Genomic DNA, 17,191 nt, shown 5'->3' with positions numbered 1-17,191 from the left:
CAGTGTGCCCTGGGCAGCTCTCCAAGTAGAACTCTCTTCCTAGCTGGGAGATGATTTATAATACCCAAGAGTACTCATCTTTTGCCATATTTCATTTTTTAAATAAAATTGGAAAGAAAGAAATTGGAAAGTTCTTTTTTTTTTTTCCATCGTTGTTGCCAAACTGGATAATGATACTACCCTGTCCTTTGTCATCATTTATTATGTAGAGCAAGGAGACCAGTGCATACTCATTATGTAAAGATTGTAGATACCTTGTTTTTCAATTGTTTCTCATTTTATTTAATTAAAATTCTGAACTGAACTGTAACATACAGGAAACTTTCTGTGCCTAGACAGAAAGTACATCTCAGAGTTGGGCTGCAGACAAAGTGACATCATTGGAGGTACTTAATGGAATAAATACAAGCCAGATTTGCACAGTTAGTGGTAATTATGCACAAAGGATCAGGTGAGCAAATCTTCTCCCTGATTCTAACTTAAACCTTTACAAGGAGCATTAGTTCTAGGGCCACCAGGGCCCTATTAAAGTAGTAATTTAATAAATGATATCCTCATGCTATGAAAGAATTGGCATTTGCCCACTTGATGTGTCTGGTTTAGGGGACTAAGTTATGCCTCTGGGAGGATTTACCACATTATATTTTAAAGATAAGTTTTATACTTAATAGGTTTCTTGTGTATTTAGGGGATTATTTAACTATGCTTTTAAGGAGCCATTTTTAGCCCTGCAGAACTCAGCTCTAATTAATTCAAATCATTGCATGTGAACAGCAGTGTTCTGATTCTCAGTTGTTTGGATTCTATCTTTCCCCAATAATAAAATAGAAACATATGAAGAAGAAAATTCTTTTAAAAGTCTCCATTTGCATGCGGTTTTTTTTTTTTTTTTTACCAAACTTTATGTGATCATTTAATGTTTATCAAATTCCCTAGGGGTCCATGGAATCACACCAGGCCAAAATGGCATGGCGAAGATCATATAGTAGTATACTGCATAACAAGGTTTCTGTCAGCAGCAAATTGCTTATATGATGGTGGCTCCATAAGATTATAATGCCATATTTGTACCTTTTCTATATTTCGACATTTGATAATTTTTTATTTTTGTCTTGTGCTTTGTTTTGAGACAGGGTCTTACTCTGTCACCGAGGCTGGAGGGCAGTGGCAGTCACGGCTCACTGCAGCCTCAACCTCCCAGGCTCAAGCGAGCCTCCCACCACAGCTTCCCAAGTAACAGACTACAGGCACTTCAAAAACATTTTAAACTCGGGGTCCCCCCTATGTTACCTAGGCTTGTCTGGAACTCCTGGGCTCAAGCATTCCTCCCATCTAGGCCTCCCAAAGTACTGGAATTACACACGGAACCACTGAACCCAGCCTAGATATGAGATATACAAATACTATTGTGTTACAGTTGCCTACAGTTGCCTACGGTATTCAGCACAGTCACATGCTGTACAGGTTTGTGTAGGAGCAATAGGCTCTACTCTATAGCCTAGGTGTGTAGTAGACTATATCATCTGGGATTATGTAAGTACACTCTGATGTTTGCACAAGGAAGAAATCACCTAATGATACACTTCTCAGAAAATGTCTTCATCACTAAGCAACACATAGCTGTATTTATTCAGCCTGTGCTATAGACCAAGGTCATTATATGCATTATATTAGTTAATTTCCATAAGTTTGAAAAATAAATATTAGTATTACTATTTGAGAGATGAAAAAATTGAAACTTAGAGGATTTATGTAATTTGCCCAAAATAAATGGAGGAACTAGGTTTTAAATATTTTATGATATAAAGCCTGTCTGCTTCCACTTGCCATGTTCTCTCTCTACAAAAAAAATCTCCCATTCTTATGTTCAAACTGTTTGCAGAAAGACTAGCTTGAGATAAGCCTGGAAACATTAGGCATTCCGTGAATGTTGTGTAATACATATATGCAGTCTGTTGGTATAAACTGTAGAAGAAAAATAAAGAACTGCCTTCTCTCACATTTCCAACCAGCTTATCTTTGCTGATGGCGGAAAAAATAAATGTGGTAAATATATGCCTTCTTTATATTTATAAAAATTTATAATAGGTTTACATAATTCACAGTCTAACTAAGAAGAGATCGTTTAGTAGCTATACATCAATCTTTAATTTTTATAGACATTAGTCATAGAACAGCTATTCCTCAAATGTTTCTGAGGGCTTACAGAATGAGAATTCAGCCTTTGCATGATATTTCATCTTTTTTTGATATTTCATCTTAATTATGCACAAGTATGAAATGCAAAAAGGAAGTTCTAGGGTCAAAATAAAAAAGGTAAAGGCAATGGGAAAAGATGGTCTAATTATGCAAATTGCTTAAGGCTTTCTGGTCTTTCTTCACTAAATTTAACATCTTTTTTCAGTTAAGTCTGTAGATATTTAACAATGAAGGCAAAGCTTTCTACTTAGTCTAACAAAAAGAATTTTTTGACCTAGTAGATTTTTAGCTAATGTCTCTCATAATTGGAAAGAAAAAAATGTCATTTGAAATCATCTCCTAGAGGGAAGATGCTGACAGGAGTGGCATCGGTGGTACTTACATATTTCAGTTTTATGATCTCTGTTTACATAAATATGATGATATTCAAGTAATGCCACAAATGCTTTTACTTATTTTGAGCAATGCATCCCTAATTGTTAAAGAAGTAAACATCTGACCCTTATTGTACTCATGATAGCCATTATGTATTATTTACTCTATCACGATAAATGTCAAATGTTTTGTTAAGCTTGTCTTAAGCAAAAGAGAAGCCAATAAAGGCTATAGTTACATAGTGGAGAGATGTGAAGGCAGGCTGGGCTTAAAATCAGTACCCAAGTTACTCAGTAGATCTGCACACAAATGCATAACCTTTCTAAGCTACTTCTCTATGCAGTGGATGTATGAATAGTACACATTATAAATGGTATTCATTCCCACCTCTGCAAAAGTTATCACTTTTGACCACTGAGATAAACTAATTTTTCACATAGCTACTCTTCTGTTCTTTTACAAGCCATGAACCTGGCATTGCATATGTTTCATATTTGTAGGCTGTCTCTAAGCTGAATTACAGTTTCTCTGAAAGCATCTCTGGATGTCATATGGCAATCTCAAATGTAGAAATCCAAAGTCTGTGAATTATATAAAGGACAAATTTGGCATACGTTTTCTGAAATTTCGAAGTCTCTGGAATAGTACAGAAGCTCTGTACTATCTTGGTTCTTACCATTGGCTCTAAGTTTGTGGTCATTCTACCACAGGGCTCTATACGTCACTGAGATAGAGATGGTGGTTTCCAACTTTTGCCAATTGTATTTTGCCCTGCAGGATAGGAGAGGAGGGATGTCTTAGGACTGAGGAGTCCTTTTGGATCTACTGTTTATATGTATATTTGTTCTTGGCAGTGCTTATAAATAGATACATATGTAGATGTCTACATCTGTTAAATATATATGAATATATGTGTATGTGTGTATCTATGTATATATGTATGTATTTATATATATACATATATATGGATGTGTGTATATATGTATATATTCCTTCCTGATTTTCTCATAAGGCATTAGTATTCAACTGATATAGAAACTTTAAACAATATTAACATGGAAAAATTCTGACTGATTTGCCTATCAATATATTTCATAAAAATTCTCTGTCCCAAAATATACTGTGGTTCAGCTAAGGCCTTAGGAATACACTTCTAAAGCTTTGACTTTGTGATTTTCAAAATACCTTAAGACAAAATACATGGCTGATGAGACTGAGTCAGAGAAAATTTCAGTTATCATAAATGAACCTCCTCTAAGGTATTATTGCTAATAGAATGCAATATAGTTTTACATGGTTACTTTCATGATTGAAGTGTCCCAAAGCAGATTCAATAACGAAATTGACAAACAATGATGGAAGGAATGGTTTCTTTTATTCTAGATGTTTGTAAATGTCAGTAACTCGTTTACCTGAAAATTGGAAGAGTCCTGAGTATAATGCTACAAAATCAGTTCAAAATTAAACGATCACATTTTCTGGAATTGAATTGCATTTTCCTTGTTTATCCAAATTAACTGCAAAAGCTGAATATTTGTTCAGGCAAGATTTATGGAAGGAAGTCATGAAATTGATGAGGTAGACATAACCCAAGGAGAGTTAGACAAGCAAGTAATTTGTGAGGAAATTATATGTCTGAATAATTTGTCTTAGAAGCAAATGAAGATAATTTGATCATCTTTGGACTATTAAATCTAAGCATCTGGGTTTTAATTTTTATTTTCCATTGATAAATTGAATCATAATAGACCATTTAATGTCAATGAATTTCTCCATAAAAACTCAGGTATGATAGCCCATAGCTTAAATAAAAAACCAAAAATATGTCAAGTATCTACATCCTTATTGTGGTAGAAAGTTAGGTATAGATTTTGGTTGCATGAAGATTAGTTTGTAATGGTCAGGTCCCAGTTTTCTCTCCTTTCCACTAATGATTGTGTGTTGTGCAAACCCCTTCTATTGAAGCAGTGCGGCGACATTGGGAAAGGATGGTCTTTTGTGTCAGGCAGACCTGAGTTAGAATCCTGTCTCTGATTTTTGTTAGCTTTTGATGGCCTTAGACAGATTTGTAACTGAGATTCAGTTTTACTGTCTGTAAAAATTGGGGTAATAATACCTATGATTGTAAAAGTAAATCCCCCACTCAAAGGAGTACACAGCATAGCAATAAGCAGGTTGATGATTTTAAGGTAGTATGGTAAGTGCTGTTAAAAAAAAAAAAACAAAAGTACTGTGGGATTCCTACTGGTTCTTGTCTATCACTCAGCTTCGTCATCGATTCCAGATAAAGGAACAGAGCCAGACTTCCTGAACTCAGACCACTCTGGGTGCTTTATTTACACTGTTTTGTTCAATCCTCACAGCAATCCTATGTGATCATTTCCATTTTATAGGTGACGAAACTGAACCTGTACAAGGTCACATGGCTAAAAAGTGGTAGATGGTATGAGCTATGCAGTACAGTAAAATTCTGGTGAATTGAAAATGGTGTTGGTGTTGTCCATACAAAAACTGTGGGCTGGGCGTGGTGGCTTATGCCTGAAATTCCAGCACTTTGGGAGGGTGAGGCTGGCTGATCACTGAGGTCAGGAGTTTGAGACCAGCCTGGCCAACATGGTGAAACCCCATCTCTACTAAAACTACAAAAATTAGCCAGGCATGTGTGCACCTGTAGTTCCAGCTACAGGAGGCTGAGGCAACAGAATCTCTTGAACCCCGGGAGGTGGAGTTGTAGTGAGCCGAGCCAAGATCATAGCACTGCACTCCAGCCTGGGTGACAGAGCAAGACTCTGTCAAAAACAAAACAAAAAAAAAAAAAAAAAAACACCTCTCTCTGGTCTAACACTTTTGTGGGGTTTTGTGTGTATAATCACTGTCTCACTGTAAAACCAGAAAGTATGCAAACAACTACGGCTTTAAATAACAAAAAGCACAGACTCCCTGGATTCTGACAGCCGTGATAAATCTTACTTTAATCATGCATTAAAAACACTTATCATGTGTTTGATAAGCAGTCATCTGCTATTGCTTGACCCAGCAATGAATTAATAAAGCAAAATATGTGATAATTCAAGGCATGTGTGTGAAATATGTTATTCCCAAGACATCCAAATGTGATTTCTGCCCCTGCCTCCCTCCCCACCTGCTGCCTACACTAGACAAGAAGGTGTTGGTTCTAAGATGCTATATAATGACACTGGCCTGCTCTTAGGACTTGAGCTTATATTTGGGAATTTTCAAAACTAAAGTCTACAAAAAAAGTGTGTTCTGAGATAAGTCTTGAAATGATCCAAGGCCAGGAGAGATGACAGTCTTGGAAATAATGGCTAGAGAGTTAATTACCTTGGTTTCAAAAGCTCCTCAGAAAATTCTTAAGTCTAGCAAAAAATTCTTGCCTGTCTGCCCAGTGACTCTACTGCACGAGCCACTCCTGAGTCTGAGAACTGAGGTGGCAGCACATCTGCCCTGGTGCTTGGCTCTTTGTAGAGATGAGCCTGGAGAGCCACAGGGTAAGGAAAGGCAGACTCAGCGATCTCCTTGCCAGCTACACAAGTCATACCACCATTTTCTTCACTGTGTTGCTAGATATGGCCTGGTCCAACATTTATTCCCCACTCTGGCTACATGAACACTCATAAAACGTTTGAAATATTGTAAGCAACAGGCCATGAACTTGTTGTCTAGAATACTAAAGGAGAAAAGAGAGTGTCCCAGTATTTATTCATTTTAAAATGATAAACCATCTGTAGGAACCAGTTCATAAATGCTCTATCTGTAGAGAACGGTTGGCTCAGAGTGGGAGTTAGAGAGATAAATTCAGCCAGATTTCATCTTCTAAAATGCTTGGAGCTTCTTGGCTAAAATGCATTCATTCAAGTGATTTGTTTATGTGCTGGAAAGAATCTTGAATCTTGTATCATAAATTAAACCAAGAATTCATGATGAAGAAGTGATGTCTAAAAATTGGGTGAGGTGATATATTCTTTTCTAAACTGCAATTTCAGAAGATCTTCAAATGCAGCCCCAAGTCCCTATATCAGTGACATTTAGTCATACAAGATATACACAGTAGTGGCTACTATGTGAAGGAGTGCCTTTATACACACACACACACACACACACGCACTCCTCTCTCTCGCTCTCTCTCGCTCTCTCGCTCTCTCACTCTCTCTCTCTCTCTCTCCAAGTAAGGATGTGAATCAAAATTTGGTAAAAGGGTATCATGGTGGCTAAGAGCAGACTCTCTAAAGATAAGTATGTTAAAGCTTCATTTTTGCATGTTGCTTTCAGGGTAAAATTAGACACATAATTTCATCTCTATAAGCCTCTGTATCCTCATACTTCAAGTCATGTAATTGTTCCTGTGAAATTACATTGATGTGAGTACTGATAATGTATGTGAGGTACCAAGCAGAGTGCTGGGCATGTAATATGCTACCCTGCCCTAGGCTTTAATATAATAGCAGTTCCATTTCAGATTTGCCTTGCAACCTATTTAGATGAAGACAAATTCTTTCTTGAAACCAGTACTCCTTTTGTAAAATGAAATTGTCTGTGTTGTTATTTTACATTTTATTGAGTTATTGTGAGAAGAGATAAGATTATAGCTATAAAGGATTTCGACTCATGTTGGCGTCTTATGAATGCTCTATAAGTATTAACTCTATTTATAAAGTTATTGGTATTATTTACATTAAAAAGGCTTCTGGTTGACTGAAGTATACTCAAACTGAACTCAGAATGAATAACAGATCTCTAAGAAATTATTTAGACTACTTATAGAGGAAACCAGTGGCATTGCTGTTTAATGAAAGAGGCATCTAAAAATACATGATTATGGTTAAACTCTCATTTTTCTTCATGTAACTTATAACCCTTACATACAACCCGGGACTTCAACATGAGGTTCACTTTTCCTGCCATCAACTTTGCACTCTGATAAGTTCTGACTTAGTCCATTTTCCCCATTCCCACAGAGTCCCATCACGCTATTTCACTGTTTTGAAAATTAATGAAAATTGATGCCTGGAAAAGTCTTGGTTTCCCTTGGCTTATTGGGAACATCCTTTGGACCATTGTTTCTAAGACCACTACACACTTGAGACATGAGAGAGGGAGTTGAGAGTCACACAGTGATTTTTGCACATATAGGCAGTCACAGGTAGCCCTTGTTCCTCAAATCAGTGACCCTGGGAAGAATCATCTGTGCTCTTAGCTCCAAAATGTTACCCAAGGTTATAAATATATACTATACATTGTCCCTTTATTATTCCAGGATGCTAGATATAGAGGCATTTTCATTTTGTGTATTGGAAACTGAGTCTAAACAGTGGTGATAATACTTTTATTTCCATTTTATGTAGAAATTTCTCAGCAGTGGTGACTATCTGATCACTTATTTAGATAATTTGCCTGCAGTTGACATGTGTCAATTTACACTACACTTGATTAACAGAAAAGAAGAAGAAGGAAAGATCATTGTGAGCCACTGAACCAGGTTTTAAAGTTACCAAAGTTATAAAATTTTATCGTGTCACTGATTGTCAGAGCAACAGGTGAGAGCATTAAAGGCTAATTTCTCAATAATCAAACCTACCCGGGAATGCTCCACCCCACAGATATATGTGGCTCATTTTCCTAGACGTCAGTGTACATTCACACACTGGCACAAGATTTAGACCACTTCAAATGAAGTCATCCTGACTGCATTTTGCTGCTGCTTGTTTTCCCATCAGTCTTGACTTCATTCTAGCAGCTATCATACTGAAAATTTCTAAATATGGAAACCTTCGCAGTAATGTCATGTAAAAGAAGGACTCTTGGAGAACCCTGATTTAACAGAAAGCTCCCTTTTTTCTCTGCAGTTTACATTAGAAATCCAAAAACATTCCAAACAAGGGGCAAAAAAAGGAAGCAGTTTAAATAGTAAAGCGATATAATCATTTAAATGATTCAGTTTTGAAACTATGATCATTCTTATTTGAGTGTTTAAAAATCATTTCCAGTCTTTTCCATGAGAACATTTTAAACATTTTGTTTCTTGAATTATCTAAGGAAAACCTATGTACTGTTTTACATTTTTCCCTAAATTTAGTCCAGTCCAAATTGTGTGTGTGTGTGTGTGTGTGTGTGTGTATATGAAAGTGACTTCTGAATTTCATATCTGTTAGTTAAAAAAATGGAGAAACCTTAATTACTCCAAATGTCTTATTTATTTGTATTAATCCTACCACTCAATTGCCATTACACGAAATCAAACACTGGTTCTTTGGCCCTCCAGGAATACTTGGATATGGTCTAGCCAGTTTATACCTGTTGATGCATACTTTTTCCCTGAAGAATGGTGTGCTTTTTAAATAAGAATTTAAAATGTGGTTTTAAATAGCCAGTACTCATTGCTGTGAGGTAATCCAAATTTTGCACCAAATTGTCATTCTAAAGCTAGTCACTTATTGAACCTATGAGAGACTGAAAATGTCAGCTGGCATAATCTAATGGCTAAACCCAAGCTTTAAAGCACATAGCCCTCTCCACAAGGAGAAAATGTGAAAGATATAATGAATTTAAGATGTTAATGTTTTTAATTGGGATCTGATATGGTCATGAAAATGAACTTTATGGCATGGATTCCAGCCCTTGACAAATTTTGATTCTTCGGTGATGAGGCAGGTCTGTGACTGCCATTAACAGACTGGTTCAGCTGTGCTTGCTGGAAACAATATTAGGAAGAAGCATAGGAGTTATCATTTGTGATTCAGACACATTAGCAATAGGAATGCCAGAGGCAGAAAATGTGCAATTTCATGCTCATTAATTTCAGAGAGGATTTACAAATTAACCTGACTAAAGATATTACTTTCCCAAAAGGCCTGCAGGCATCACTGAGCAGCCCAGCTAGCACAGACCACTTCCACAAGGTTGTCCAGATGCTCTGGGGCCACCGCAGTTCTGTTTGTCCCTGTGTGCAGATCAGAGGTCGGGTTCTGTGCTGGAGACCTTCCTGGTTGCAGGAGAACTGTGCAGATGCAAGGAAGCAAATATGTATCTGAGGAGAAAGAATTTAAGGAGACAGCGTCATGGAAGATTCTTCCCTCATGTCCCTGCCATGAGGCAGAACATAACTTTTTATTTTCATTTGACCTTTACTAGCTAGGGGATAGTAATTTAATACCATTTCCTCTCTCCACCTTAAAATGTAAATTGACTAATAGATTATTATTACAATCAGTCACTTGCTCCAGTGAATCTGACCTTAGATAGCTCTAGTTACTCCTATAATTCAGCCATTTCAGGATTTGTTGAGAGGTTTAAAATGGATCAAGGGAAGATTGAATTCACTCAAAACTATACCATTACAACAGTTTCCTTTACATTTGGGGAAATCAGTCCATGAGCAATTTGATGATTGCAGGCCTGGGGATACTCTTGGAGTTTGCTGATATGACTGGCATTCTGCCAGCTACTTTGTAGGCTGCCCGTGATGCAACCAGGTGAGACATTGGAACAGGTGTATCCTCACTACCTGTGCAATTGCTGTTGGTCATATCAATTGGAGCAGGGCTTTCCAAACATTAACGTGCATACAAATCACCTGGAGATTTTGTTAAATGCAGACTCTGATTCCATGGGTTGGGGTGGAGGCTGAGATTCTACATTTTTGACAATTCTCAGGTATGCTCGCTCCTGCTGCTCATCCGTGGTCCACATTTTGAGAAGCAAGAATTAGATAATAGAGCAGTAAGGGAGAGAAATGATCTTATAACACAGGCCTACAACAATGTGAGCTATATTGTTGCCATTCTTTTTAGCTGCAATATTTAATCCCTGAAATGGTTATCAGATTATGGTTAATTAGAAGACTTTCTGTCACTGTGAAGAAACCAAAAAACCACTGTATATTTGTTCTTAAAATGAAATTGTGCTCTGTTTGGGTGTTTTTTTTTCCCCAAAGTTCAAAAGTAAAAGAAAGCCAGGTGTGGCGGTTCATGCCTATAATCCAGCACTATGGAAGTCTGAGGTGGGAGGATCACTTGATGCCAGGAGTTTGAGACCAGTCTGGGCAACATAGCAAAACCTAGCCTCTATAAAAAATAATTTAAAAAGTCAGGCTTGGTGGCATGCACCTGCAATCCCAGCTGCTCAGAGGCTGAGGTGGGAGGAGCACTTGAGCTCCGGAGTTTGAGGCTGCAGTGAGCCATGATCATACCGCTGCATTCCAGGCAAGGTGACAGAGTGAGACCCTATCTCAAAAAAAAAAAAAAGGGGGGCAAAAGATCTGGTCCCTTTAGGAATATAGAGCACATCTGTGTCTGAATTATGAAACTATAAGGAAGCCTGTAGAGTCAAGGATAGACATTAATGCCATGCAGATGCTAAACAAATAACAAAAGGGAAGAGGGAAAGTAGATGGGGGAAATCATCTTTTCATAGGAAAGAGACTATCACAGGGCAGCACACTGCCTCTGCTTCTTGTCATCAAGCTCAGATCATTCCCCAATCTTCTGGTGTAAACTTAGCTGTATGGACCCCTCTATCAGATTAGGGAAGGAAATGAAATTGATTCATTCTCGGTAAGTTGTAAGCAGCTCTCCATGTTACAGCCTCCACATACCAAAGCTGTAGAGCCGAAGCCTGTGTAGGACTTGGCAGCCTTCTAACTCTAGGAGAGATCATGAGTGCACTTTTTGCTTGACCCTAGAAAAATAGGGTTATTTGAATCAGGAATTATGAACAATTTAATTTCTTTAAATTATGTGGGGCCCTGTGATTGTAGTTATACATCGTTCTAACAAGAAGAGAAAGATATAATTAAGCTCTGTTGTCAAAAAGCCTTAACAGTTATCCTTCAGGAAATCTTGCTTAAATTTCAAAGTGTGCCATCAAACCACCAGGGAAGCAAGTGGGACTGGAAGGCTAGTGTCTGTGGGAGAGAAGCAACCATGATATGTTCATGCTAACTGGGATAAAATGTTCACAGGACCCAATTACTGAAACGATTATGGCTCCCCACCACACAAAAGTACTGTTATTGGAAAAAACTGTTATTGGAAAGCCTAAAATGACTTGTTTCTTGATTTTTCTGATTGAAAAATTACGGATAAATTCCTATTGGTGGATCTCCCTTTCTCATCCTGTGCTTCACCTCCACCTAACCCTAAGCCCATACTCATTCTCCCCATCGGTTAATCCAGTACCATGTTCTAGTCTCAAATGTAGGGAGTAATGATTCTGCCATCACCACTCCACTGAAAGTGTCATTATCTTCTGTGTACTTTGAGTCTTAGTTTGCACATAGTAGGTACTAAATTGTGTGACATTTAATTGAATTCAAGGGACAGATTGTTTCATCCACAGTGGATTTTATTTTGTTCATTCACGGAAACCAGACTTTTATTTCAAGTTTGTAAGGACATGCATGAGCACTGTGGCATGCCCTGCCTGTCTCCTCACTACTGGGAAATGGTCATAATGTTTAACTGCACCAAATGCCTTCTTTTTTCCTAATCAAGATGTTAAGGGGGTCTGCTGCCTTAGCAGGTGCCTCAGTTGTGCATAATTAGTTGCTAAGAATTGTTTAGCATACGCTGATTAGTCTCAGCCAAAGGAAATTAAATTTTCTTTCTTCAGCAAAGCTTTGAACACAGCTAGAGATTCCTGAAACCATATTCATATCGGGTTCCTCTGCATAGCCCAGAGTGAGAAATGAGAGTCTCAGGAAATGGAGAAACAGGAACCAGCCTGGTGACACAAGGATGCTGTTTGATACCAAGCAAATGTTGGAGGATTTGAGAGCATGAGGGGACCTGAGTCCCTTCCTCACGATGTGACTCTCCCAGCTCCAGCACAGGCGGTTTGTGATGCATAGTGAAGCATTGCTCCTTAGGTGCCCGCTGGTTGCTTTCCAAGTTTATAAACACCAGCTTCATGTGATCAAAACAAATGATCTGTGTTTGCCCCTCCTGTGTTTGGCAAATGAGGAAACTGGCCAAACTGGGGGGAATGAGAGGGACAGATGGTCCCCCCTATCGTTCTTCTTCTGCTTTAAGTATATGCTTGACTAATGCTTTTGGTGCCTTTGTCACCATGTCAATTCTCCCTGTTAATGGAGGGCATTTTTCCCTAGCCTCATGAGATGTCACTCTAAAGGGACCCATGTTCTTCTTTCTTGTGACCAACAGGTAAGCCCCTGTGAAGGGCCATCATGTGTGACGGTGATTACCTAGCTGCTAAGATGTCTTTAGGAAAGGCTGGCAGTGTTGGGACCCCGAGATGCCCTTAATGATTGCTTGAAGCATTCATTTCAGTGAGCAAGTAGCTCACTAACTGAATGTCTGCTTTGCCCCTGTAGTGACTTTTAGTGAGAATCCCTGGTTAATATGATCATCCAAGTCTGGGCTGAGAGTCTGCTATGAAAATCATAATTCTTTTGTTTAAAGACATTATTTTCAAGGTTGATCAATCATTCTACAGTCTGAATGAAAATGAAAGGAAATATATGTTGATAACCGTTTTATAAAGGGTCAGATTTTTCACATTAAGTCAATACTTAATAGCTGTTGGATGATAATGTGACTTTAAAAGGAATAGGCTATCAACATAGAAAAAGAAAAGCAGAAGTAGGAGGGAATATAGCTTATAACAAATGTTTGACTTTCTTCATGTTCTTTGTTTACAACAAATGCTCTTGTTTGAAAAAGTGAATATAATTAATTCACATATTCTATCAGCAAACATTTAGTGAAAGCCTACGATGTGCTAGGTACTATTCTGATTGATTTCTTTCCTTGTCATTTGACCTTTTTTTGTTCATTTATATATCTGGATGTAACTTGAAAGCCTATTTAGTATCTCTCCAATGAAACAAAGGAAAAGTATTAACATAAATCTTATAATTCAGTGACTCTTTTAAGGCTCATCCTGGGGAACAATGAGCTATATTGACGTTGCATTTAAATTTTATCTTCAAAGAAATGAACTGAAAAGCATAAATTAGTTCGGTAGTACCATGTGTAAGTGTTGTTTGCTTTAGGCAACAAATATGTGGAGGAGGGAAGAATGGGATGTATATATACACAAAAATAATTGGCTATGTGGCTCAGGCTCATTTTCAAAGGCTTCACTGTAGCAATTAACTTACACCATACAAGGTCTCTGCTGGTACAGTGTGCCCAATCACTGACTCCTGTGACACAGCAACATGTGGACCCAATGGCCTATGAAATCTTATTGTCTATCTAAAAGGAAATGAAGAAAGAACATGGGACTAAGAATATAAGAAATTCCATCTAGACTCAATTTAGATGTGTGTCCTTCTGTTAATTTATCTTTCTGGGCCTCAGTTCTATTTACAATGAAAGAATGGTCTAGATTATCCCTTATAAGCATGAAATTCTAGGGATATATCTATAAAGCTGCATTTAGGGACACAAGAGAAGATAGAAGCCTCCGTAGTTCTCCGTGACTTTATGCTCAAGGATTAGAAATGCACTCTGGACACTCTTGTCCTTTAGTATCCTACTGTGGAGCCATCAGCCACATATTCATTCAGTGTGTTTTCTCCATTTCTATTTTCAAACAAGTTTAAATCCAGAGCTGAGTTTCAGTAAATCACGTTAAGAGAGCTGGTGTTCATTCTGTGATGGGTAGCTTTTTATAAAAGGCCATGGTGCCTCTAAGGTATTTAAAATAAAAAGACACTCTTCAGGAAAGTCTTCTAAAAGCCAAGTGTTATATTGTGCCATGCTGCTCTGCTGCTATGCCCTCCTTAGCTCTGATGATTAATGTTGCCAAGCCTCTGCCTCCCTTCCATTAGGAATTATTGCTTTCACACTGATAGGCTTTGGCATGATTGGCTTTGGCAATCAGGGTGAAAGCAATAACGTCGCTTAGACGACATTAGATAACACTGAACTTTTTCATTCTGGTCCTTTAACCAATACAAGATTTGGCTTCTAGATAATTATTTACTTTTGCCTGTGCTCAGTAAGGTCACTCTTGATACTGGGAGCAGGAGTGGAGGTTGGGGGTGGTGATGGAGAGGCTGGCCAGGTGGTCATCTATAATTCAGTTTCAACCTTTTAAGGATGTGCTCAACTAGACTATCTCAGTTCTAAATCAAGGAAGTTGTTTTCAAATATAAATGAGAAAACCATTTTACCAGGGTTAACTACTTCTGAAATGCAAACTGGGTACATTTCTAAAGAAATAGCTCCTTAAAATAGAGCATCAAGTGCAGATAACCCCAGAGTCTCCTGGGTAAATCTCTTATTGCCCTTTATAAAAATCCAACACTGGCTTCAACTCAAGACTTTAATTGGCTGGAATCTTGACAAGTAGAACACTGAGGAAAGTTTTTAGGCTTCCAAGATGCCGTACCTAAGCCTGGTTGTTGTGATTATTTCCTGGTTTAGTGCTCTATGCTCATAAATACACTGTTTCAAGGTTTTGGACAATGAAAGGAAATACATTTTTAAAGCAGTCTTATAAAGAATCCCTGGCTTTAATACATAGTACATTTGTTTTAAAAGGTGTTAAATGAAGCATATTGCCTTCTTATTAATACTGTGAGAAAAACACTCAAATATTCAAGTGACAATGGTGGGGCAAAGGGAGACTTTTATAGTGTAATGTTTACATTTTGTATTTTGTTTTGTGGGTTTTAATTATACTCAAAATGGTGTTTGCAAAGAGAAGAGTCGAAAACCTAAAATACCACTTCTAAAGCAAAAATGGTGTTGATTGAATTGGTGTCTGAAAGTTGGTAGTTTATCTTTATGGTTGGAAGAATATAAAAAATTGTGTGACAAATTAAATATAAACGTGAAACAGCATGACTTCTATTTTTTAAGTTAATTGCCACTTACAGCAGTGTTAATCTTTTCCTTTTGTAATTGCGTATAAAGACCTTGTTAGTTTTATGATGAAATCATGAATCATTTCAAACCAGAAGTTCATCCTAGAGAGGAAATGAGTTCCTCAATTTTGAAACACAAGCCATTCAGTTGGGAGAATTAATGTTCTCAGATGATAAAGCCTTGTTCTGAATAAATCCTTGTTATGTGTAATAGTCTGTCATGCACAATATGGTTTCTTTAAATTCTTTAATGATTTCCTGCTATTATAAAATGGTAACAACAACAATAATACATCTTATAGTGTGGCCAGCAGTGACATTTAGGTTATCTAGCTGGACTGAATATGCTAGATAATTATTTTACATTCTATTTACTCAAGCAGTGTACATCTTATTCTTGACATTTTTAAGGTTGTTATTCACATTTCTTTTACTTTTTATAAATGCTCCCATCCCAACTAGGAAGAATTGTCCTTTCTATTTTAGCCTTAGTATTTGCCATCCTAGATCACTACTCCTTTATTCCTAGCCAGGTAAAATCATTTTCAAAGTTAAAAAAAAAAAATCACCTTACTTAGAACTGGATGGACCCATTGTCTCCATGATCTTGTCACCTACTGTTTTAATCATTCACCTTCTTGCCTAACTCTCACAGATACATTAAGCTTTAGACCTTCTGTCTTCTCAGTTGCTCTTTTAATAATTCTGCAAGTTATTTTCATCTCTTTCTAAAAGAGCACAAACCAGCTCATTGCAATATATGTCTTCTTTTGCCAAACCATCATTCCTTCCCTATTCTCAACCTAGCTCCTCTGGTCTTCCCTCTGAACATCTCTATCCCTCTGCTTTGCACTGGCTGCCGGTTCACACTCCCAGGAGGAACCTACTAACTCTGAGTGGCTTTATTTCCCTTGCAATACTAACTCTGTCATCTGCTTATCTGAAATATTGCCTTTCTTTTTACTTTCTTTGTTCTTCTACCTGATTATTCTTAGTGCCCATTGAGCCATTTTATTTCTTCTTTGTCTTTGTTACACCTATTCACTGGTACTTACCTATCAATGAATGTAGGTGACAAATAAATAATTTGTATACTATATTTGCATACTTCTTACCATTTCATAAACATCTTCATGAGCACTATAGCTTTTGATCCTGACAACCCTAAGAAGTAGATGAGAATTTTCTCTCTCTTTTATAAGGGAAGAAACATATTCACAACATTTTCAAAGATTGATCGCACAGCTAACCCAAGTATAGGACCCAGGCCTACCAACACTTTCCACTGTACTGTACCACTTCTCTCTCGCAGAAGGATTGCAATCCATTAAAAATCTTCACTGCATTAGAAACTGGATGGAAATTAACCAAACGCTTCATTGTACCTTTGCAGATGAGAGTCCCTACACTAAATCCGCCAGCCAGACAAAGCCGCCTGATGGAGCGTTGGCTGTGAGGAGACAGAGCATCCCAGGTTAGACCAGACTGTTGGATTTTTCAGCTGTTTTACTTTTGAATCCTGTTATTTGGTGATTCTAAATAATTCCAACTTGGTAAAAATAATAATAATAAATCTTGTTATTTCACAGAGCATAGACTGAATTCTACACCACTTGTTCAAACAATATTCATAAAAGCTAGACTTTGGAAAACCTTGCCAACTTGTGAGAATTCATCTTGTAATCCATCATTGTAAAATCCTTTGCAAAATGACTTGAATTTGTATCAACTCTACTCATTTACTTACTCTCATCTCTGTTTTCA

The 17,191-nt window shown here is 37.5% G+C and overlaps 1 protein-coding gene across 3 annotated transcripts in view; it reads left to right on the top strand.

Moving 5' to 3' along the window:
- Positions 1 to 17,191, top strand: part of GRIP1 (glutamate receptor interacting protein 1) — a 318,436-nt gene that overhangs the window by 65,803 nt on the left and 235,442 nt on the right. For all 3 annotated transcript variants that reach the window (XM_011929263.1, XM_011929262.1, XM_011929261.1), the window contains exon 2: positions 16,821 to 16,901. In XM_011929263.1, the coding sequence (XP_011784653.1) occupies positions 16,821 to 16,901 (81 nt within the window). The remainder of the gene's footprint in view (positions 1 to 16,820; positions 16,902 to 17,191) is intronic.

Source organism: Colobus angolensis, unplaced genomic scaffold (genome assembly GCF_000951035.1).
Source record: "Colobus angolensis palliatus isolate OR3802 unplaced genomic scaffold, Cang.pa_1.0 Scaffold80, whole genome shotgun sequence".
NCBI lineage: Eukaryota > Metazoa > Chordata > Mammalia > Primates > Cercopithecidae > Colobus > Colobus angolensis.
The sequence above is the reverse complement of the archived record's forward strand: the minus strand, read 5'-3'. Positions and strand labels throughout refer to the sequence as shown.